General features: G+C 39.8%; 1 protein-coding gene across 1 annotated transcript in view; it reads right to left on the minus strand.

Moving 5' to 3' along the window:
- Window positions 1-16,483: 16,483 nt before the first annotated feature.
- The window catches only part of ETNK1 (ethanolamine kinase 1), a 33,320-nt gene continuing 26,222 nt past the window's right edge, over window positions 16,484-23,581 (minus strand). The window contains exon 8 of the mRNA XM_029963390.1: window positions 16,484-23,459. Coding sequence (XP_029819250.1) covers window positions 23,387-23,459 — 73 coding nt within the window. The 3' untranslated portion in view covers window positions 16,484-23,386. The remainder of the gene's footprint in view (window positions 23,460-23,581) is intronic.

Genomic DNA, 23,581 nt, shown 5'->3' on the forward strand with positions numbered 1-23,581 from the left:
ACAAATTAAAATCCCTATTAAAAACTCTGACTCATGGTTTGAAGTAACACAAGGGAGAACACAGGAAAAATCAAGCCAGTGAAAGTAGTTCAAGAATAAAGGCTACCAGGAACATGACTGTCAGAGCAAAGGAACTGGGGAGATTGATAGAATAACTCTGAGTGAGTTGCACTTCTTAGTACCCAAGTCCAAAGAAAAGGCATCAGACTGATGGCTATGTAGGATGAATACACAAAATCCAGTGCTTTTATATGTCTTTAGAAACAAATCACAGCTGTTCTGATATTTTCCAAATCAATTGTTTCTTTTCAGTGTGTTAAGCTGATCTTTGACATGTCATCCTGAGACAGATCAGGGCATTCAATACTCATCTTTTTTGGCACTGTGTCTCCATGAGAGTTGTTCAGGAGCCCATTGCCTCCATTTTCTTCGTGAGATTTACCTTGCTGTGCACCAGCTGACGTGATCACAGGAAAGTATCCACTGTGTTGTGGGAGATGTGGTCCTTTAGAGAACCTTGCTCATAGAATAGGAGAGAAATGCCTCAATAAGACAACATGATAAAAGCAAAATGTAGTTTAGTGCTTTATTGCAGGGTGAAAAATTAATCGTTCTTTGTAACATTATGCATTAACTATTTCCACTTCAATCAAATCAGCTAAACCCATACTTTGATTTCTTTTCAATTTCTTTTGCAACATGAACATTTTCTTAAATTTTTAAGGTTGTATTTTGAATCAGAATTTTTTCTTTCAGAAAATTTGCAATGGGTTTTAATAATCAGGCTTAGGTGGTTAACTTTTAATTTGACAATCTGAATAAATAAATTTTTGCCGCAGATATCTCAAGGGCTTTAAAAAAAAATTGTTCATGCTGAAGCAACCTAGCACAAAGAGCTTGATGGTTCAGAGGAAGAGTAAAAGCCATTAAAAAGTATAGTAACTGAAGAGGAGGGGCTACACATCTGATGTCTGTGTCATGAACAAATCTACTCTCAGTGTTGTGACAGTGGTCAAACTCACAGAGGAAATGGACTTCCCAAAAAAAAACCTATGTGACAACAGCATTAAGTGAACACCTCACACAAGCTTCTATAGAAAGACATCAGACCATTCTATTTCTGGTTGTGTCTGCATATGATTTTCAACTACAACAACAATGCAAAGGAAAAATTGGGAAGGGGCCTGGCTGTGGAGCTTGCTACACGTACATGAGCTCAGCCAGCCCTGGAGATTTCCAGTCAAAAGACATCTGGATGATAGGTAAGAAGTGTGAATAAGCCACATGAGCCGTGGGGTATTAGCCCAGCACAGCCCTCCTACACACTGTTCAAGGCACTGCAGGACACAAAACATTAGATTGTATGCATTATATTACATGAAGTGGAATAAAATATTAGTTTGAAAAGCATGTTCAGAGTCACATCCTAAATTAAGCCTAAGGAAAGAATCCTGTCTTACATGTTGCAGACGTTTGGGGGTGGCAGCCAGTCTGCCTCAGGTTTTAGTCCTATTTTCTCCTAGAGCACACTGAACTCATCATCTCATTGAACAAGCTTTAGCAGTGAGCAACTGTGAAAAAACCAACTCCAGAAAAGTCTGCACGGAGAGGAGGAAAAATGCAGTGTTCTCCTCCAGAAAGCAGAGCTATCCATGCAAAAAGTAAAAGTAATCTAATCTTTCTTAAAAACAAGCAGCTGTTCAGACTGAGGAAGAGAAGGCTTCAGGGTGACCTAATTGTGGCCTCCCAGTACCTGAAGGGAGCCCAGAAGAAGGATAGAGACTATTACAAGGGCCTGGAGGACAGGATAAGGAGGGGTGGATTCAAACTGACAGAGAGTAGATTTAGATTAGATATTAGGAAGAAATTCTTTACTAGGAGGGTGGTGAGGCACTGGCACAGGTGGCCATCCCATTCATGGAAGTGCTCAAAGCCAGGCTGGATGGGTTTCTGAGCAACCTGGTCTAGTGGAAAATATCCCTCCCAAGGCTGAAGGGTTGGAATGAGGTGATCCTTAAGGTCTCTTCCGACCTAAATCATTCTATGATTCTGTGATTTGTAACTCCTCTCTTCTGTGTCCATCTGAAAATGCCAGTTCTGCTCTTAAACTTCCCAGAGACCTTAGGGGTCATCTGGCAGAGATTCTATTTAGAATTAAGTTTATATTACCATTTCACAGGTTTTACTCTCCTAGGACAGACTCAATGGGCTTAAAGGCAGCAGAAGCACTGTTTCTAGAAATACAAGTGATAGACAACAGTGGTCACCACAGTCTGCCTGTTGGGTTTTCTCTGATGTAGTAATGAATTGAATGGTGCTGTGGCCCCCTGTGAGGTCTTGCTATAGAACAGCATCCTCTTGAGATGCTTTTCCTGAATAAAAGAGGAAAATGGTATCTACTTGGTCATGTTATAGTGAGAATAAAGCACAAACTGAATAATACATGAGTTTCATACTTGTAATGCTCCCAGATGTTGATGTTGTCTTGTTGCTTCCACTTCTTTTCTTATATTTCTTCAATATCTCTTGTTGCCTGAATGGTTTGTGTTGTTTAGGTTGGATATTTTCCTAGTTCTGTTTCACTCTTTGGTTTTTTTGTGTTTTTTTTGTTAAGTACTGTTTGGTGGGACACAAATTAAGCAGGAAATACTGAGGTTATCTCTTTATCAATCTCTGCAAAATGTAGCTTGAAAAGCAGAGCTTGGATCTGCCTTACTTACAGAAGCTACTTGCTAAAAACCTCCAAAGATCTGGAAAATTCTGAGTCCAAACTTCATTTGATCAAAGGAATTAAAAACTCTCAGTCTGAATGCAAGCCAGAAAAGTGCTTCCAGACCTTCCAGACAGGACATAAAATACCTACCAGGAAAAAACAAACGAACAAACTAGCCAAACCAACCAACCAAAAACCAAACTAACAAATAAAAAAGCACCAAAAAAACCTCCTAAGATAAGTTGTGAAGTTTTGATAGAGCCTAATTATCTCATGGTTGTACGTGCAAATTGGAGGATGAGAGGAGAAAGGGACCTGGAGTTCCTAAGTGACGGCAAGTTGAATATGAGTCAGCAGTGCCCTGGCAGCCAGAGGGGCCAACCATGTCCTGGGGGGCATCAGGCAAAGCATCAACATCTAGTCAAAGGAGGGGATTGTCCCACTCTCTTCTGCACTGGTGCTGCCTCACCTCAAGTGCTGAGGGCAGTTTTGGGCACCACAGTATAAGAAGGGCTTTGAAATATGAAGAGTGTGACCAGAGGAGAGTGACCACGATGGTGAATGGCCTCGAGGGCAAGACTTACAAGGAGCAGGGGAGGTCACTTGGCTTGTTCAACCTGGAGGAGAGAAGGTTGAGGGGCAACTTCACCACAGTCCACACCTTCCTCAAGGTGAGCAGTAGAGGGCCAGGTGCCCAGGGATGGCAACCAGCAATGGAACATGAGGAAATGGAATGAAGCTGCATCAGAAGTTCAGATTCGACATCAGGAAAAGATTCTTCACCCGGAGGGTGGTTATGGCAACACACCTGCCAGAGTTCAGGGGATATCTGGATGATGCTCTCAGTCATGTGGTTTAGTTTTAAGTAGTCCTGCAGGCAGGTGGACTTGATGATCCTTTCAGCTTGAGATATTCTATGATTCTATTTGCTAACATAAATAATACACATTCTGTAGTAGACATACATACAGGTACAGCTGTATTACTTTCTCCATACAGCCATACTATATCTTTTTACACATATGTACCCCACGTGAACATTTTAGGAAAAGGTTTTTCACTTCTATCTTTTTTATAATTTGTATAATTTCCCTTCTGTAAAGCAACCAAAGAAAGAAATGGTACATTTATCAACTGGATGGAGTCTGTCACTGAGCTCATGTACTGCTACAAGCCCTGAAGATGCCATCTTAAACACAAAGGATCAAGAATTTAGGCACCTATCTCAAAATCTTTGGGCACCTGAATCAAAATCTAACCACTTACCCTGACCTATGACTTTACTGTCCAAATGCTGTAAGCATCTTCCTTATGCATCACCAGCACTAAAGGTCCTTCAAGCAAAACTTAGGTTTTCCATTAAAAACGTGCTTTATTGAATCTACGTGGGAGAAATAGAATAAAGTTTAGTAAAATTCTCTTCCTAATGCAAAAGAGCATCTAGGTCAGTCATTGCTACTGTTTTTCTGCAGTGTTAATGAGAGAAAAAGCAATAAATTTTTGCCACTTGGAATATGACTCAGAATAAGAGACAGAAGATCTACTGATTAGGCAAGGGGGGTTTTGTTCATTTAATTAAGTGGTTACTTAATGAAGTAAAATGGTACTTTAAATCTAAGTATCTAAGCCTGTAAAAAGTTTAGGAACACTGTAAGTGTTTGTATTTCAAAAGCAGCCTGGGTTAAGATTATTTCTCCTTAAGAGGTGACATCTCAGTTCTACAGATGGAGAGAGGACTTTGAGTTCTAGCAAGATTAGTCATTGCCAGTAACATCACCACTGTACAGTAAAGAAAGTATATTTTTGGGTATAATGTTACTTACTGCTACATGAGGACAGTTGCACAGATGCAATAAAAGTTTGTTGGTTTTTTTATGAAAAATGTTGACAGGGAAGACAATCTTGTTTCAGGATTTTTTTCTTAAATATTTTTTGTCCAAAATTTCAAACCGTAAAAGTTTGGACATGTACAAACTGAAACACTGAAGCTGAAAATATCATGTGTACATTTTTTAGCCAAATATTTCACCAGGTTGGATACTTAGTGGCTATTATTAAAAAGTTTTAAAGTTTAGCTGTACTTTGGAAAGAAATTGCTTCTTTAGAAAAAAGCACTTTCTTAAGAAAATATTTTTTTGTTCAGAAAACCAAAACAGTAACAGATTTAAGTCTTGGTGCATGATACAGAATTGAAAACAGACATTTCCCCTAGGAATATCCATTTCATCAAATTTTCCATGTTGACCAAGCAGTTGTTTTTCTACACACAAGGTGGGGGAGGAGTTTTATGACCATTTTTCTGTTGCCTCTGTCATCATTTCTCACTCTTTATATTATGTCCCTTAGACTGGGGTTACAGTGCTCCTGGTTCCCCCCACCCCATTGGGTTTAGGCACCTGCCTGCTGCTTGCTGGGAATCACAGAATGGATTGGGTTGGATGGGACCTTAAAGATCATCTCGTTCCAACTCCCTTGCCATGGACAGGGACATCTTCCACTAGACCAGGTTGCTTGGCCTTGAACACTTCCAGGGATGGGGCAGCCACAACTTCTCTGGGCAACCTGTGCCAATATTTCACCACCCTCCCAGTAAAGAATTTCTTCCTAATATCCAATCTAAACCTACTTTCTGTCAGTTTGAAGCCATTCCACCTTGTCCTTTCACTACATGCTCTTGTAAGTAGTCTCTCTCCATCTCTTTTGCAGGCTCCCTTCAGGTACTGGAAGGCTGCAATTAGGTCACTGCAAAGCCTTCTCTTTTCCAGGCTGAACAATCCCAGTTCTCTCAGCCTTTCCTCACAGGAGAGGTGCTCCATCCCTCTAATCACCTTGGTGCCCTCCTCTGGACTCACTCCAAGAGGTCCACGTCCTCCCTATGCTGGGACCCCAGGGCTGGATGCAGCACTGTAGGTGGGGTCTCAGCAGTGCAGAGGGGCAGAATCCCCTCCCTCCCCTGCTGCCCACACTGCTCAGGATGCAGCCAAGGACACTGTTGGTTTCTGGGGGTCACGTCCAGCCTCTCATCCACCAGCACCCCACGTCCTTCTCGGCAGGGCTGCTCTCAATCTGCTCATCCCCCACCCTGGACTGATAATGAGAAGGCTTCACTTGAAGCTTATTTATGACTCACCGGTTTTAAAGCAAGCTGTCTTCCACCACAGCTTGATACAAGCGATTGCTTCCTTCACATGTTTATTAGCGAGCAGATGCCTTCAGCTCCTCTGCAAGAGCAAAACCTTCACTCAATTCCTAACTTCAATCGGTCACTTAAAATACCATTTCCACCAGAAAAGCTGGTGGACTGCCTCTTCTCCCCTCACCACACTTCTCCACTGTGGTAGGGCCTTAAGTGGAAAGACAGTTATTCCTTAAGAGGCTTAACCTGATTTTTTTCCAGCCACTCCTTGCGATGTTGTGTAGTGGTAGGAGAAGAGGCAGCTGGGGCTCCTTGGGCACTGACTGCACCTGGGAGGCTGTGGGGTGGGCTGCCTGCCAGCACCAGCTGCGTGGGGACGGGTTCAGATTGGGATGTCACCGTCCTACAGGGACTCAAAAACGGGATTATTTGTTTGTGCATAGGCAGACACTCATCCAGGCTGCAGCAGGGACAGGAGGAGGGGAGCAAAAGAGAAAAGATGGGGAGAGAGAGAAGTTGAAATGAAGAACCTATATGCCAGCCAGAAACTGCAGGAAAAGGCAGGATTGTGCCTGACGGTCTATTTTTAAATTGGCTGACAAGAATCCAATGTGTTGTTTGGGTAAGGATACCGTGCTGGCTTATAAGCAGAGCCAGTTATGGAACAAGAGAACAGTGCAAATCCCCTTTTTCTTGCTTCTGCTCATCTATTCTGCTCAGACTTCTAACCAGCAACACTGGTCTCCAGCTGCTGCAAGGAGCCCAGAGCACTGGGCATGAAATGACAGGTATTGGAGCTTCAGCTGGTATGAACCTGCCAATCTCCAGGGATTTCCCTGCAGCTTGGTGGCTGAACACAAGCTGAAGACCTGGCCCTTCATTATAAAAATTATTGTGCTCTGTTAGCTCTGTGGGGAGGGAAGACATCCAAAGAGGAGGGAGGGCTGTGAGGGGGTGTCAGGCACACCAGGCTGCCCAGCGTCATCTGGAGTTTTGCCACGGGCTCCTCATTGGGCCAGAATTTGTCTTTTAATTTGTAATCCTTCATGGAGTGGGGTTTGGCAAATCACCTTCCTTTTGTGCCTCTCTTTACCCACATATTAACTGCAAAATGACAAACACTATTCAGCTTCCAGGTCGAGGGAAGCCCGCAGTTTTTAGCATCCTTGTTGATCTGAAAGTTTTTCACACACACCCACAGGTATTGAGATAGGTGAGGTACTTTGTGGTGTCAATGGCACTTCAGTGTTTCTGTGTCCTGCCCGTGTTGGGTGTGCAGTGGAGCAGCCACTGCTACACCTGAGAAGAGGCAGCATCAGCCTGGTTCTAGATATTGCTTTTTAATATGCAAACAGAGGCTTTACTTGGAAAATGTAGATATTCTACAAAGTAAGCATCAGTACTTCCCAGGAATATTGTCCACTTTGATAAATGAGTGTCTCTACTCCTTTCCACAAGACTTTCACTGAAAATGAGATCCCTCTTTCTGACCTGAGCAATGTGGAATCACAACAGGAATTTCTGCCAGGGATGTCTTTGGCCCACAGTTTCACTGCCCATGTCTATTGTTGAAATCAAAGAACTTTTTGGGATATTTCCACCAGTTTCATCCAGAACAGCTTCATTTTGTTATGCCCCAGATAGACAGAAGGGGAACATAACACACAACTTTATCATGGTCCTTGCCACAAAAGCAGCTCCCCAGAAGCCTGTACTTACATAAACATACTTGATTCCCAGTTACACTACAGGTTTCTTCTATTCTTTGATGAAAACTCTCAAATTAACTATTTACCTGCAAAGGAAAATACTAGAACTTGCTTATTTTTGGCTTCACATATGACTTCTTTTCTGTCTTTTTTTCTTTTTCTTGGTGCCTCCATCTTTCTTCACTGTTATTCATCCCACTCACATGCCTATTTCAAATTCTTTTCTCAGCCATTCAATTCATTATCTCTTTTTTTCTTTTTCTCTTTCACTCCAGCCATGGACAACTCTGAAAATCTTGGACAAATCATTCTCCTACTGCCCATCTATCCATCAGTGGATACCTGATCTCGTCCCCCTGCAGTTTTTCATATTTCAGTGGCTAGGAAGCTGCTGCAGCACAGCAGCCATCACCAAGGCTTACAGCCCGACCCAGTCATGGGCTGCTTCCCAAAAATCACAGTTTTGGTCTCATTTTGGATGCCAGTCTCCTGCCATGGCCTTCCAGCTTGGGGGGTCCCACAGCCACACCATAAGCTGAGACAAGAAAATGCCCTGGTTAAAAATTAAGTGCTCCCAAAAGTTGACTTTTGGGGGTCAGGCTGCTCCTGCCCAGGCTTGGGGCTACATCAAGACTGTGGGTCTGCAAACAACTTTAGACTGATGGGCTCCTGTCAGTGGGAAATGGTGAGCAGCACAGCTCTAGCCTTTATTTCACATTGTTTGTCTGTTTGGAGGAGGTCAGGAGATTTGAAAGAGAACTCCCCAGTTTCATTCCTGTGTTTCATTGAAATGGCCCTAATTTTGCAATCCCTGGTGTGTAGTGACCTGTGTGGTATCTGTAAAACGTGACATCACAGCTTCAGCATCTTAAACCTTGACCCTCCCAGATCAAGACAGCTTGCACGGTTAAAACTTAAAAAAAAACAAAAACAAAAACAAAAAACAAACAAAACCAACCAAACAAACAAAAACTTTAAAATACATAATTTTCCATTTAGAAAGTGACAAAATGAGCTCACTTCAGTAGGTGAAGCAATGTTACTGCTGTTATAACTAGACCACTGTTACTGCTTGTCATTTATAGAGTGGATGTTAAATGGATCAAGATTGCAAACCTACCTTGCAGAAAATTCAGGGCTGTGGAGAGAACCTGAAAAGGTCTCCAAACCAGAGTAAAATTTTGTGACTTCAAAATTGGCAAGGGGTTAAAAACTGCCTTCGATTTGATTTAGAACAATGAACATATTTCAATTTGGATAATGTTTATCCATCTCATTTGAGCTTCTCTTATATTAAATATGATGTGTTAGCTGGTATATTTAATATGGAGCATGTTAAAGATACTTTAATATAGAAAGAAAATAAAATTAAAACATGACAAAGTCAAAACAATTCTATTTTATATCAAAACAAAATGTTTTGATGTTATTAAAATAAATCAAGAAAGTAAAAATGAAATGTTTTGACTTTTTCTTGTTAAAAATATTTGTCAGAATTGACACATTCTAGAAAAACATTCGGATTTTGACAAACAGAATTCTTTTTTACAGAAGAATTGTTTCACTGAGCTCTAATTAAAAACTGGCTAACTTGCAGATCTCGAAAAATAGTTGTCAGTGGTGAATTATTACTGTTCTTCACATATATGGTGAAAGGGATCAGTTCATGGGCCAGTGCTATTTAATATTACCATCTGTGATCCTGAAATGGATATAGAAACACTTCTGAAAACTTTCTAGGCAATAAGGAGTTTGGCAGAGCGTTCAGGGCCATCACAGTGTGACGGGGATCACCTTGGGAGAGCAGGAACTCAAACACCAGGTGTGGGGAAAATCCAGACCCTGCCTCCACGAACAACGATGTGGACTCTTCTGCCTGACAGCAACTCTGCCTTGGCAGGACAGCACTGAGGAGTTTTAATCAATAAATAACTAAGCAGGAAATGAAATGAGAGCAGGGGACAAACAAGCAGGATACTGAGAGGGGACCAACAGAGGAAGAAGGTGTCCTGCTCTGGTATCAGCAGCATAGAACTGGAAGTGTGGAAAAAATATGCTGAGGAAAGGATAAGTTAGTGAGCTTTGTTGTTTTGCCTGTCAGAAAGAAGACAGAGAGAGTTATAAAAGGGAATTTAAGGCAGACAAATTCAGAGGATGAAATGAAGCAACTACTTTTACCAGTCAGTCTGACTGACCACAGCAATGTAGTACCTGTCAGAGCAGTGAACTCACCATTTCAGGCTGTCTTTAAATCAAGATTGGCTGCTTTACTGAAGGCACAATTATTTTGGTTCGGCCCAGCAGAAGTGGGGAAAAAAATTGTATGACCTCAGTTACAGAAAACATCAGAGTGATTTTTTTAATATCCACTACATTTACAATCTATGTGAATCCACATATTGACTACTTGCACAGGGTAAGTAACCTGAAGAGAGCAAGGATTTTGTAATTGAGTCAAATTATGCTGAAAATCGTGAATTTATCATCACTATTGTCAACAGTTGTTAAAGGTGGATGTTTGGAGTAAAAATACAGTCCTGGACATCATTTTACAAAAGCATTTCCACCTTTCAAAATTGTGGTGCTAAATCTAACGACACTGAGCTTTTAACCCTCATTTTAGAGGCAGAAGAAGAGAGCTGATCTAGAATCACTGCACTGGTGCCAGGGAGACTCACGCAGATGTAACAGGAATACCTACTTTCCTTCCCCATTTAAAGCTTCTCTGGTGCCTCAGACATGGCCCAAGACCTCAGGAAATTTTCAGCAAACACAACATTACCGTAGAAACATTTCATTCTCAGTGAGCACTATTTCCTCAGGAAAGGAGCTTAATCAATATAATATCTGTGTTTAATTCCTGCTCATGCTACAAAACTCATTGTGTGAAGCTAGGTTTGTAATTTATATTTGTATTATGTTCTTCTCTACATGTAAAATGGGAACCTGACCTTTATTTCTATCATGAGGTCCTTGGGCAGAAGACTGTCTCTTTCCCCATGTGTGTACATTTACATATAAAGGAAAAAGCAAACCAGCTTTGGGTATCAGCTCATCTGTGACATAGATAATATTTGTTCTTGTACTGCTCTATTTAAAAAAATATAGCCAACAGTTAGGAAGTGCAACTTCGAGATATTCTTTCCCATCCATGAATTGAATATTATATATTTAAATAAAATATTGAATCATTTGAAGGAATGGATTTATTGTATGGCATGTGTTTCTCTGCAGAACAATGTGACAGCAAGATAACACTTTGCAATTTCAGATCATTTCCCATGGCAAGGAAATTATATTTGCCAGCCAGCTGGTTTCTTTTACACTCTTTACTGTACAAATGATAGATACTGGTTGGACTGATGTTAGTAGAACATTGTTCACAATTAAGTCTAGTAACTAATACAATGATAGAAAATTTTGTATCAGCTTCTGGTATTTTCAGCTTTCAAAATCTACTCATGTTTTTCAGGTTTAGAAGTCTTCAATTGTTTTGCTTTTAGAGTAAGATGGCTTTTAATGAATTTATTTAATTGCATATCATTATAATACACATAATTAAACAAAATATATAATGCTTAGTAATAGTGTCACACAGAATTATATTTGATGCTATGTATTTTGAAGTTTAATAATATTTAGTATATTTATAGGTATGTTTACACTGTTTGCAATAATTTTCTATATTATATTTCTTACACAGAATTGCATATCAAGAACTGGATTTCCTTGTTTTAATTGTGATAATAGTAACTGTTTGTATCTCTGACACAGGGGGCATCAGCCATTACTTATCAGTATCTAGGACAAATCTAAGAATTTGGCAATTTAAATACGCAAAATACAGCAGCAAAAGAGAAATGGAGGAAACAAAATTGGTCCAGATCAGGTTAGTTAAGAGGTTAGTAGCAGAGTAAGGTGTTAAACTCCATCAGTTGCTCAGGCAGATACACATTCCTGCTAGTGAACCCAGCTGTTTAAATGCATATTTTCTCCCAGCCCAAAGGAATGGTTGGAGCAGCAGTGACACCCTGTTTGGTCCAGCGTTATGAATCATAATGTAGCAACAAGAATGTTACTCAGTGGTAAAGTTTAAAGTGCCACTCACTTTTTGTCACTCCAAGTAATTCTCCACCCACAAGTTCCTAACACAAGCGTGTACTTCTCAAGGGAAGCAGCTGTAAATCAGGACACTGAATGACAGGACTTGAAAAAACTTGGCATGAAGGGCTCTGTATCTTCCATCTGATTAGGTCATTGACACAGTCCATATATTATTTCCTCTAACTGAATTTCTCAGCCATCTCCCCCTGTCAGCTTCCTCTGGCCTTCCTTGCTGAGGACCAGGTTACACAAAGTAAGAGGTAATATTTACAGCTCTCTCTTCACACACACCTCCATCCCCTCCCAGAACAGATGTTAGCCAGCAACTTAAAAAGATCTTGGTCCTTCTAACCCACAACACAAAACCAGCTGCAGCAGATTTTGCCCATTTTAGCCATAGAAAACCAGGCTATGAGGAATTCTGTAATGATACCACGCTGCACTTAAAGTCAAAACCAGCTAAAAATTGACAGAAACCTTTTTATCTAGGATATTCTTGTTTTATTTGAGGTGACCTATAAGATTGGTTTTGCCCTTCTATTTTTCCATCAAACTTTTGCATTATCATCTGGGCTAGGTGAAGGTTGGTTAAAGATCCAAGATTCACATTAGCTCAGATTTGTCAAGCTTAGAACTTGGAAGCAGATCTGATTTTGGGACACTGTAGCAAGCAGCCCTGAACACTGTTGGATCTCCAATTAAACAATCAAACAAAGATATCCAAAATCACTACTGCTTTTGATAACATATGCCAGAGAAACAATAAAAATAATTAACACCTTTATAAGGAGGTCTCCATTTTTTCTCAGTTGCAAACTCGTTATGTGCAGCAAGCCTCTAATCTAATCCTGCCACTCTTCAATATTTTCTCCTTCTCATCTTTGCTGCTCCCTTTTATTTCATGTCCCTGTTTTTAAGCCTTTCACTGTCTCCTATACCTACCTTTTCATTAATCACTTTTTTTTCCATTCTCTTTCCCAAAATCCTTTCCTCATCCTTCTTCTCCATGGTGCTAGTTCCTCCTCTCATCAGAGAGACATGCTCTTCTTTCTGATCCCTGCAAATGAAGATCCCTTATTTGAATATACAAATATCCCTTATATGTCAAGAAACAACTGGATGTGTCAGTCAGTGTTCTGGTTTAGTTGACAGGGTGGTGATGGGTCAAAGCTTGGACTCGATGATCCTGGAGGTCTTTTCCAGTCTCAATGATTCTGTGATCCTATGATTTCACTCTTCCCCCATGCACCACTACCTCAGACAACTCCATTTGAACCACAAACATTGTTCATATAGGTTAAGACTGGGTCAAAACATTTTCTTGGTCTATTGTATAAGGTACAGAAAATAGTTTTTCATTGTTGTGCAGTATTATTAGATGACATTTTTTTAATTTTATTTGTTTTAATCTGTTTCTGAAATCTTGGTACTGCAGTGAGAGACTGCAGAATTTGGGTCAGAGTTAGAATCACAGAATCATTAAGGCTGCAAAAGACCTCCAAGATCATCGAGTCCAACCTTTGATCGATCACCACCTTGTCAACTAGACCACGGTACTCAGTGCCACATCCAGGCATTTCTTGAGCACTTCCAGGGACAGTGACTCCCCCACCTCCCTGGGCAGCCAGTTCCAATGCCTGGCAACCCTTTCAGCAAAGAAATTCTTTCTGATGTCCAACCTGAACCTCCCCTGGTGCAGATTGAGGCCACCTCCTCTTGCTCTGTCACTCATTGCTTGGGAGATGTTGCAAGCCATCATTGCATGCCTGGTGTACACAAACGGGAAAAGCTTTTGTTTATTGTAAAGCTGTGCCAGTCTGACACCTGCATGACAACTTAATTCACCCACCTGTGCAAGTTAGTCTGTTTTGCGTTATATAGAGGAAGTATGAACGAGCTGCAAGACATTTTGGTGCAGATAAAACATTGCCACTTGTTAATTACCGGAATTGCTAAATCTGGACAAGCGCGCTGGGACAGCCAGGAACCCAGCACTCCTTCTGCAGCTTTTAAACACATCCTGTTGCACAATCCAAAGGAGTAGAGACTAGCCAGTAGATCACTAGTCATCGTTTTTCCAAGCTTGAAAATAAGTTTTACCTTTAAAGCTTCACTGATTTTTGTAACAAGAGCCGAGGGAGCTCAGTGAGTCCATCTGAAGAGGCCGGATCAACACTGTGGCTTGGAGCAACTCAAGAGCTCTCACAGTATTATCACAGCCCAGAGAGCAACAGCTGCTCACAAGCTGAAGCTGGAGACCAACTTTCAGAGAGCATCTTAAGTGTTTAAAAGGTCGAATAAATGAGGTTTTTGTATCTCACCCTCCCCACAATCTTGTCTTGTTGTTATCTCACTGATAAAATCTGGGGAGAACATGCTGCTGTTTTTATAGTGCGACACGATTGGCAAACCCCCACTTCAGAGAAGTGTAGGTTGTAGCACGCATGACTAACGATTAATGATGCTCATTAAAAAATGAAGTTCTGATGAAATTCATTAATGCTTGGCTTGAGTCTTGCTAACAGTTACGCAACATTAAGAGCAAGGCAATTACAGATCTTGGCTGCAACTCATTGAGAGATAAAAGAATACCCTTTTTCCTGTTTAACTCACTGTATGACATGCTGCACTACAAAAATAAGCTGTCTTGAAAAAGCTTTTTCAACAATGAGAGAGAGCCTGCAGCTCCATTGCCACCTGCGGGTAAGTGCTGGAGTCTGTCATCCCCCTCTGTCTCCCAGGGCACAGGGAAATAAAGGTATCCATAGAAAGTAAGGATAAAAAGTAAGAGTGTGCTTCTGACTTGCCTTGGTCAGTCACAAAGTAATTTCAAGTAAACATCACCTCTGGCCTTTCGAGGGAATGCTGACACTTGAACACACTCCTAAAAATTTAAAAATCAGATGAGCAGCTTTATTTTAAATAGCAAGGCAAGAGACCAGGATGAGAGTGAACTGCAGGCTAATTGCAGGGAATATTAACAAGGAATGGGAAAGAAACATATAGATATACTTAGTATATCTATTAACAATATAGACACATGAAATATAACTCTTAACCCATAATCCTATATACATCCTACATAACCCAAATCAGCTTTCTATTGTTATTAAGGTCAATTGTGCTATTGTGAATTCACTCAGGGAAATCTCCTAGAAATGCACACTTTATATAGTTGACATTTTAAAACATTTCATGTTGGAATCCACCACATGTCATTGCTTTCCCTCCTATTAGTGTCTGTAGTTTGCTCTTTATCTCAAGGAAAATTAATAACCTCTTCAGGATCATATTTTCTAGGATGAACTCAAAAAAACCTCCTTGTTACTTCCCATGGACAACTTCTAGCTCAAGTAAGAGCTTGCTCTGTAGTTTCTGGCCAAGCTGTGAATGAAGGACTTTTGCCTGAGGAAGAAAAGTCAGATTCCATGTTACCTTGGACTAGTTCATCAGCACAGGAGATCTCCTTTTCACTGCAATTACAACAGTGAACAACAACTAGCCACAACTTAGCCCTCCCTGTGGAAAGCTTTGAGTATTTGGGTAGTGGATGCCAGATAAACACCATCTCTTGGCTCTAAGCAGCAACTCAGTAGGGATGAGTAACCCTAGATATCTAGTCATAGTCTGAGTATTTTCTATGAAATTGAAAAACAATTCTTAACTCACCCACCCTGTAGCAGTAGTAGTACTTTAGCAGCAAAAAGCCCAGGGGAATAGGGCACTTGTTTAGGTCAGCAAGATCCAGCAATGCTTGGAGTATTTGAGAATTTCAGGCTGCATTGATTATGTGAACAAACCATTGCTCTGTGATCATTACACTTCCAGAAAACAAGCAGAGTGAAAAGGAGAGGGCCTTGCAAATTAAGATAGAATTGTTATATACATAAGAAATCTACTTAAGCAAAGATGCATGGGGCTCAAGCCTCCTACACTGCTTTACTTGCTTGTTATATCTGTCCCTTACTACACGTGCACAAACTCTAACAACACCTTAATCAAGCCCACTACAAAAAACCCCACAACATTTTGTATTTGGGGTATGGAGGAAATGGCCATTTTCAGGATGGCAGGCACATAATGGACCACAAATTTGGGCCCAAGAAACATCTTCCTCAAAAAATCCACCACAAGCAATTGCACAGAGTAACTGAAGCCCAAGTAAAATCCATGCTCTTGGTGAAATCATTCTCTTTGGGTACACAACCAAGGTGGAGGAAGCAGTTTTGTTCATGTACATCAAAACACAGAATCATAGAATGGTTTAGGTTGGAAGGAAAGATCATGTCATTCCAATCCCCCTGCCATGGGCAAGGACACCTTCCACTAGACCAGGTTGCTCAGAGCCCCATCCAACCTGGCCTTGAACACATCCCAGCTGATTGCAAGCATCTAACCCTGTGCCACTGAATGCAGAGCCTGTCTGCAGCATCATGGATCACCCTGCAAAATGGTCCCCCAGACTTAACACAGCCCCCATGGGCATAAATTCAACATCAGAGCTGCCCAGAATTTTCATGCTTTCCTCCGTTTCCTCAATGGTAGTGATTCCCCCTGACAGTCATGTTCCATCTCATTCCTGCCTCCCACATGTTAAACTTCAGTGGTCAATGACCAAGCCTATTTAATATGTAAAACTGTGAAGAGTAAACTTTGTATAAGCCAAATACTGACTCAAAGTATTTATTTTTAGAGGGGTTGTTAATCCCAGAGAGACTTCTGCATTTGAACACAAGTCAAAAGCCTTTAAGAACTCTCAAGTACTCCATATCAAGTCTTCAAACCTGAGGAATGCAAAATCATCACAATGTATGCTAACAGTGCAGTTAGAAACAAACTTTATTGTTGCAGTTTGAAATTATTTACACAATATAAATCTCTTTGAAAGGTACATTACTTCATTTAATCAGTGGTAGAAGGCCTTAGAATAGCTTCAATCACATTTAGTTCAAAAGAAATACAATTCACTCCAATGGATAAATGATGCACCTAAACTCCACGACACACAAGAAGGGTCATAGGGACTTTTTGGGGGGATGAGAGTGCTAGAAGATGACAAAGGCTCTTTTATAAATTGAGCTTAGTTTATTCACAGGACACAAGTGGACTTGTGCTTAAAAGAACACTGAATAATATGCAGTACCAAAAAAAAAAAAAGACACAAAATGGAATATACTCCTAATATGCTGAGGCCCTGTGTCTGCAAGTGTTTAAAGGATTTTGGACAGCTGTGTTAAGAGGCTTAAACAGAACTAGTGACTCTAACTCGAAGTCATATTTAGGAAAGATTGGATACATTCCTGGCGCTGAGACTATTCAAAGCACTTGTGTACAAAGCAGCAGCATTAACTACCACAGACTGCATCTGAGATGCAAAACATTAAATGGAAACTTCCTATAAAAAAAGAAATCACGCACTGAAGACCGGACACATATTTTTTGGTAACACTTAAGAATTATTACCACCAAAAACTTAGAAGCATTTACTTATTTTTTTCCAGTTCACGCTGTGTTTTATGGCATTTTATACAATATTTTTCATGTTTCTCTTCCAAGGTTTTTTTCACTTTGTGTTTTGCATGGGTCTCTATGTAGGGACAAAAACCCCACTTAACAGAGGAAAAATGCTCTTGCAATGCCACAAAAATAGGTTGGTGCAGGACCTGAAGTTATTTCAGCATTTTTTTGTCAAAGTTTGCTAGATTTTAAGTAACTTGTTTGCTTTCTAAATGTTCACAACATTTCCATGAAGTTTCCCTCTGTGTCATCTCTCTAAAAATATCAAATTGGGAAGTCCATGAATTAAATTCCGCATCAGTGGGAAACCACAACAGCAGCTCAACCATTTTAGAAGGCTGCAGAAACAGCAAGTGTAAAACCATGAACCAGAAATTTGGTAATCTGGTGAAATCTGGCCATCCAAGATCCTAACGGGCTTGAGGGCCATTCCAGTCAATTTTCTGACATTTTGCAACAATAATAAACCCCTTTCTTAAAGAATTTGGTGCAGAGCACCACCTACACTATTAAATACAGACAAAACCCCAGCACATAGTGTTGCCAACTAATCAACTACATGGGGTTTTGGCGGGTTTTTAAAATTATTATCTTTTGAACCATTTCTTCCCTCTCCCCCCACCCCAGGTTGACTGGTTTCCTAATGACACAATCTCTATAAGTCAGACCAAGTGGAAAAGTCACTTAAAAAAGGAGTGGGGGGAGAAGTAGGGGGAAAAACAAACAAACAAACAAAATCAATCAAACAATGCCTTTTCCAGTATCTCACTCCATCACTTGGATGGAGCACCTTCATACAACTGGCCTGTGCAAACGTTTCACATATTTTCCTTCCCACTCAAGGTCTCTAAGCCCCAAAGTGGTTTAAGCCATCTGCAATGGTGTGGTTTCTCACTGCTGAGAGACCCTTTCTTAAAGGTTGTGTGTGGCTAACAGAACACCTATTTGCACAAGACCAAAGGTCGTGGCTTTTCATATCTTTCACAACTGCTGAAAACTATCATCTTGCCACCCACAGTCATAAAAAGGGGGTAAAAAAATCAGCTGCAAGACCATTCCATATCAGCCTTGCATTTAACTCAAGGTTTGATCAAATGCTTTCTGCTCTACTACTGTGATTACAACCCGTCTGGTGTGGAAGATGATAGGAGATAGTTCCCAATTCCAGTAGTTTAGCAATCTAGCAAAACTTAGAACACAGTAAATAACAGAAAATATTAACACAAAGGACACACAGACACCTCAAAACACAGACAAGGAAAGATGTGGTCAACCTCCTCTGCAAACTACAGGAAGGACTGCTCCAAGCAAGAGATTATAGCCCACTGGGTTTTAGAACAAAGTTTTATTTAATCAAAAAGTTACCCAAATTTAAGATTTCTTTTGGTAAGAGTAACAAAACAGTATTTTGTAAGCTTTTGTTAGCTACCTAAGGCTTTAAAAAAATCTGAACTTTATTTCGAAGCAAACTTTACCCTTTACAATTTGCTCTTGTCCTTAAACCATGCAAGTAAACAAGCATAAACAAAACCTTGCTACACCAAAAGCTGAAGCTTGAGTTTCCATGTGAATGATTTCCTTTTACTTACATTTACCAAGCCCATCCCTCCTCTTGACTAGTACTTCTTGGATAAACTCACTTCCCAGGACCCTGGTAATCTGAAGTGTCACCACTGATACACACAGGTAAGGCTGACACATTGTACAAACTGTATCAAGATCAATTTGTCAGATGGAGTATGAGATTTGCACAGCATTTTCCAGCACAGTTAAACACCAGTGAAAAGAATAAACTAACAGCTTGAAGGGCACTATGGGGTTTAAATAGACAGTGAAAGGCAACAGTGATGAAATATAGTCAGGAAAAAGCATTGCTTCATTGTCTATGTTTCCAAGGTTAAAGGCCTCTTCAGAAAGGGACTTCCTCTATAAAAAAAAATTCTGATGAGAAGTTATGTACTGACAAAACAGAATATAAATTTAGTCCAAAAAGGAAATAGTGATGGCTAAGTATGGAAAGGAAGTTTTATATTTATGTTTACCCTAATGAAGCAGGGTTGTGAGCACAGGGAAGAGGGGGAGGGAATGGCACACAGGGAAAATACCTCAGCTAAGTTTCAGATCATCTAAAGGGAGTACCAATAGTTCTAGCATTGACAAAAATTGACTGGCAGAACTATTTTAGTGATTTGGGCACTCAGCATAAGCATTTACAAGTTAGGAACTAATCTTAAAATAAGGCTCTATCCACCAAAATATTTAAGTTGGGGGACTCCTATCACAACTACCTCAACCACTGTCCCCATGGGAGCACACATTTCAGGAGTGCTTCAATTCAACACACTTATGTTTTGAAGTCACCAGCATTCAAAAATGTATAGGAGACTTTTGGAAGTTTAAGTAAACAATTTTAACGGCTTTCCCTATCCCACAGGTACTACATGTACCTCTGATGCATGGTTTGCACTATTATTAGAACAGATTTTCTCTTAATCTAAGTACTGCATAAATTCCTTTATTCCTAGAATCATTCCCAAGAGTAAGTTGTCAAAAAAGCTAACAGGGGAAAAAAAGACCCTGGATGCCCAAGGCTATAAATGGATACCTTAACATAAAACTATTATGTTGTGTTACAGGTCAATTTAACAAAAGAAGTCTGCACACAGAATTAAGATTTCTTCTTTACATCAAAATTTCTACAAAATAGGAGAGAATACAATGCAATACACAAGTCCATAAATGCAAGATACAGTACAATTCACACTAATTTACAAATGGTTATTTACACTGTTGTATATACATGTACAGTCAGACCTGGTTAATGCAAATTTGGTATGTCCTTTTAAAATGCAAAACAAGTGTAAATGAAGGCATTTAAAATTATGTGATAGGAGACTAGGTACTGCTCAGAAATCTTTAGTGTTTGGGTGACCTATGAAATCAGGCCTGGATTAGCCAGATCTGACTGCAGAAATGAGAAGAAAAAAATTCACACTATTCTGCTTTACAAAAGCAACCAGGCCACTACGGTCTATTGACTTGATGCTATTTCTGCAAGAATGCCATTACTAATAATCCTCTTTATATTTACAATATAGGCTTAACTACAGCAAGAATTATTAATTTTGGCATTCGTGCCCTTAGCTTAACATAAAGGCAACAGAGTATCTTCTTGGCAAGTCACAGTCAAAACTACTAAGGATGTTTCTAGAGCTCAGTCATTTCTTTGTCCTCCTTCAAACATCTTAATGTTGCTATTACAGAGACTGAGATAAATTAATTGAAACAAGTACATGTTCTCTAGTACCTAACTTACATTCAGAATGTCCTGTATTCACAGTTTCAAGCTACCTTATCTGCAATGCCATTGCAAACTACTGCTTCAAACTTAATGCACCTGCAGATATTCCTCAGTGAGCGAGAATATCCAAGTGCTACTGGCTCAAACGGATGTGGAACAAGGCTCAAGGTAACTGGCATTTCTTTTTGGGAGATGTTTTACAGTATTTCCTCAGAACTGATGACAAATTGGTTTAATCTGCACTTGTCTTGAAGGAAAGCTGATGCAAAGCAGCGTTTAAGTGTGTAAAATTAATTTCAACGTGCAAAATTAAATCTTCTACCACGACTGTAAAGTCAACCACTGTAACCTGTGACAGTCCTTGTGCTTCTTCTAAGTGGCTCAGGAAAAGCTTGGAGTATTTACTACCTGCTTCAAAGTGCTTTTACGGGATTCAGTGGAACTTCACAAGGATGAGACTGAGCTGCACTCAGGAAAAGCTTTGGTTCTGCAGAAGCAAAACTTCCACTCCTACAGTTATTGCTACTTGAGCTATACAAACAAAAATACTACTGACGAAAACTACACTAACTCCAAATGCAAGTAGTACTGGTACCTGAAAAGGGAATGTGTCTTGCAAGCCATTGGGAAACTTGGGATCTGTCAAGTGTTGGATTTCCCAAAACCAAGTGAACTTCACTGCCTTCTTTCAAATATTTCACAAATACAAAGCAACACTGTCAGAAATAAAGCCACCACTTGGAAGAAAATAGTAATAAAAGAGTTCAGAAATCTTTATCAGTCTTACTTCCAAGCACATCTTGTTGAACTTAAAGGAAATACAAGAGAGCAGGGTATTATTCATCATATGTCAATAATGTCCACAGGGAGAAAGTACAGAAGATCAAGGTCTTCAGTGCCTTCATGAGCTCTAGCAACATCCTTGATAACTGCTACAAAGTAAATTATAAATGTCTATTTGTTTCAACTACAAAGAAAGTTTGTCCAGTATAGTAGCCTCCAGCTAATGAAAATGGTTACCTCATTTCAAGTTACAAAAAAAATCCCAGTTCTCCCATTTGTATAAGAATTTTTAAGGTTTTGACTGAATAAAATAAAATAAAAAAATAAAAAAAAAAAACAGAAACATTCAGAGATGAATATAAACAGGAGGAAAAAAAAATCCTAAACCGTGCTTTTGTAAAAGAACAGAATGCCATTCGAAATGGTCTTCAAAAGGTGAAAATTTTTCACTCACATGAATTTTCTTTGTCCTGAATCAATCCAAGCTTTTGTAAAGCACATATGTATATACGTGTGTACACATGAGACACACATACACACACAGCAGTGTGCCATAAAGCAACTTTGAATAAATATCTTTGCTGGAGCCTGTACAACAGACTTCCCCATAATATTTACTCTTCAGGTAAGTTTGTGTTTGCACGTGTACTTGCACACGCACAGACTTTGTACATGTGGGCACTTATGTGACCAAAGTGCAAAGTTTTTCAGAGTATCATCAGAGTAGAGTACGTGCCTGCCCAGCTCCACACTGCACTGGTGAGCTTGATTTTCCTGTTGTGGGTTTTTCCCCCCCTCTCGTGTCCCCCCCCACCCCCCTTTCAGAGTTAAAGCCTCTTTTCCACACAAACTTATACATTGTCCCATTAAGTAAACATTGTCTTTTCAATTCACATTTTGTAATCCAGACCATTCTTGGTATAATAGCTTTAAGAAATAAGAAAGTGTGTGTGATGATCAAAGCCCAGTTGCTCAAGTCATACACTTTTCCATACTGTCCTTCAGACTGGAGACTTCGAAAAGCAATTTGCTGACAGTAAAAAAAAAAAAAAAACAGAAAAGAACCACCAGACACACCAGAATCTGCACAGCTACAGGACCAGGCATTTAAGACTTAGAATCCAAGGTTAGAAGATGACAAAGCAGAAAGATGTCAACAACACATGAACTGTAAACCTGTGTCTTGCTCCCCAGTGCAACAGGATCTCTGTTCACTCGTCTCCAGTTCCACTAGATCCTACTGAAGCACATCAAATACAGACACCAGAATAGTGTTCAAATTTAGAATCAAGTTTCAAAAAGGAACATAGATTTGGAATAGTGGTCTTTTGCTTTCAAGAGTACACTTAATAAAAAAGCAGCTTTCGCACAGGAGTTACAGATGGTACATGCCCTCAGAGAACCTTATGGCCACAGAACTTTCACATTTCTACAGCTTAACACATCAAGAAGGAAAAAAAAAATCAAAACATTAATTATCATTTCAGCAAACCGGTTGATTCTTGTGCAAAAAAAAAAGAAAAAAAAAAGAAAACAAAAGTACCACCATATGGAAAGCTACCATTTTCTTTAAAAAAAAAAAAAAGGGAAAAATAAAAAGACAATCCTAACCCTTCTCCCTAGTTACACTGGAGATCTCACAAGTCTATTGTCACTCGTTTTGCTCGTACACATCTTAAAGGGTAATATTCTCTGACAAGTCTTCTTTAGCATAAGTTAATGCAACTTCAATAAAATAAGTTGTTAAATGAATCCTTTGGAACAACTTCACTGTCTGCACCCAACTTTAACAAAAACTGATGAAAGCAGCAATGGAATCATGTTAAACTTATAATAAATAATTCACATACAACATATGTTAAATTACAAAGAAGGATTAAATTGCCATTTCTACAACTTTTTATAGATTTAGCAAGTTTCTAATCCGTTTTATATCAACAGCAGTACGTATGCTCTTCATATTAAATTTAACATTGAAGGACTGTTTAGAGGCATTATTTATAAAGCAAGAACCACCAAGTGAGCATTACAGCACTTCAACAAATGTTTAGCTTTTTTCCAGTATCTGTTCTTAGAAAAGATCCAGGGGTTGTCCATCCACTTGGTAAGTGTCCTCCTCTTCGTTACTCAGGAAGAGTTAATGTCATGACCTCCAGTTTCATTTTGAAATACTGGTTAAACCGAACAATTGCATACCTTTTGAAAGGGAGAGAGAGAGAGAGAGGGTCTAAGTTAAGAGCAGGTAACTCCTTACATGAAAACAGCCATGCTAAGGAGGGCTGGTCAAAAGACCACCAACCCCAGGACCCTGTTTCCAG

Source organism: Manacus vitellinus, unplaced genomic scaffold, assembly GCF_001715985.3.
Source record: "Manacus vitellinus isolate BGI_N305 unplaced genomic scaffold, ASM171598v3 scaffold_5_pilon, whole genome shotgun sequence".
NCBI classification, from domain to species: domain Eukaryota; kingdom Metazoa; phylum Chordata; class Aves; order Passeriformes; family Pipridae; genus Manacus; species Manacus vitellinus.